Source organism: Monoraphidium neglectum (assembly GCF_000611645.1).
Source record: "Monoraphidium neglectum strain SAG 48.87 unplaced genomic scaffold scaffold02742, whole genome shotgun sequence".
NCBI lineage: Eukaryota > Viridiplantae > Chlorophyta > Chlorophyceae > Sphaeropleales > Selenastraceae > Monoraphidium > Monoraphidium neglectum.
In genome coordinates this window covers 1-1,251 of record NW_014010886.1, presented here as the reverse complement: position 1 = coordinate 1,251, position 1,251 = coordinate 1, and the positions used below count along the sequence as shown (strand labels likewise).

The window sequence follows — 1,251 nt, the reverse complement described above, 5'->3', positions numbered from 1 at the left end:
ACGGAAAAGGAAATGACAGGCGGGCCGGCCGCCGCGCCGCCGCCGCTGCTGGCCGCGGCGGCCGCTGCAGCTGCGGCGGCGAGCGACGGCAGCTGTAGGGGGGTGATGCAGAGGGGCCCCAGCGCGGCGGCGGGCGCGCCCGAGGCCCCGCCGGCCGTCGGCGCCACCGCCGCGGCGCCGCCGCGCATCGCGGCGCTGCTCTGCAGCTGCGCCACCAGCTGCTGCGCCACCTCCGGCTGCAGCTGCTGCAGCTGCAGCAGCGGCGCCTGGCCCGGCACGGCGTGCGCGGCGAGCGGCAGCGCCGCGAGCGGGCGCATCCCCAGCTGTTGCAGGGCCTGCTGCATCGAGGCGAGGCCGGCCGGCGTGCCGCCGGGCAGCTGCAGCGGCCGCAGGGTGATGCCCGGCAGCGGCCCGGAAACCGGCGGGAGTGACGTTGCCGCGGCGGCCGCGGCGGCCGCCGACGCCGCGTTGAGGGCCGCCGCGGCCGCGTTCGGCTGCGGCCCCTGCTGCTGCTGCTGTTGCTGCACGCCGTGGCTGAGGGCGTCGCCGCCTGCGAGGGGCCCAATCCTCAAGCGCGCCAGGCCGCCGTGCGCCATCCCACCGCCTGGGCGCGAGCGCACCGCGCACGTCTTCGAAACCGACAAGGGCCGGCTTACCAGCCGCACGGGGCCGGGCGCGCCGTCGCCGTTGCAGGCACCGCCGCTGCTGCCAGTTGCGGACGCAGCCGGCTGTGCTGGCGGCGCGGCGAAGGCTGCCGGCGCAGGTGTTGGCGCAGGTGTGGACGCTGCCGCGGCGGCTGGCGGCGCCATCGCAGGCGATGGTGGCGGCGGCGGCATCGGCACGAGCTGGGGCAGGCCGGCGAGCGCCGCGGCTGCGGCGGCGCCGGTCGGCAGCGCCGCCGCCTCGGCCTGGGGCGGCGGCGACGGCAGCCCAAAGTCCGGCAGTCCGGGGATGGCCAGCGGGGAGGCCAGTCCGTTAAGGGGGCCGTCGGTCGCTGCGCCGGCGCCCGGCAGCAGCGGGCCGTCCAGCTGCATCGGCACCGGCGAGAGCCGCTCCGCGGGCGGCTCGGGCCGCCAGAGCTCGGGCGTCGCCGTTGCCGCGGCCGCCGTGCCGGGCGCGTCGGCGCCAAAGCCACCAAAGCTGCCGCTGGTGAGGCTCCCGCTCCCCAGCACGTCAGCCGCGGCTGCGCCGCCGACGCCGCCTGCGCCCGCGCCAGTCAGGGAATCCCGGCGCCGCTTCAGCGTCAGCCCG

General features: G+C 79.5%; 1 protein-coding gene across 1 annotated transcript in view; it reads right to left on the bottom strand.

The window, feature by feature from the left end:
- MNEG_11434 (hypothetical protein) overlaps positions 1-1,034 on the bottom strand; it is a gene marked incomplete at both ends in the record, with an annotated part of 1,782 nt that extends 748 nt beyond the window's left edge. Inside the window, one exon of the mRNA XM_014040091.1 lies at positions 88-1,034. Within this exon, the coding sequence (XP_013895545.1) occupies positions 88-1,034 (947 nt within the window). The remainder of the gene's footprint in view (positions 1-87) is intronic.
- Positions 1,035-1,251: the final 217 nt, after the last annotated feature.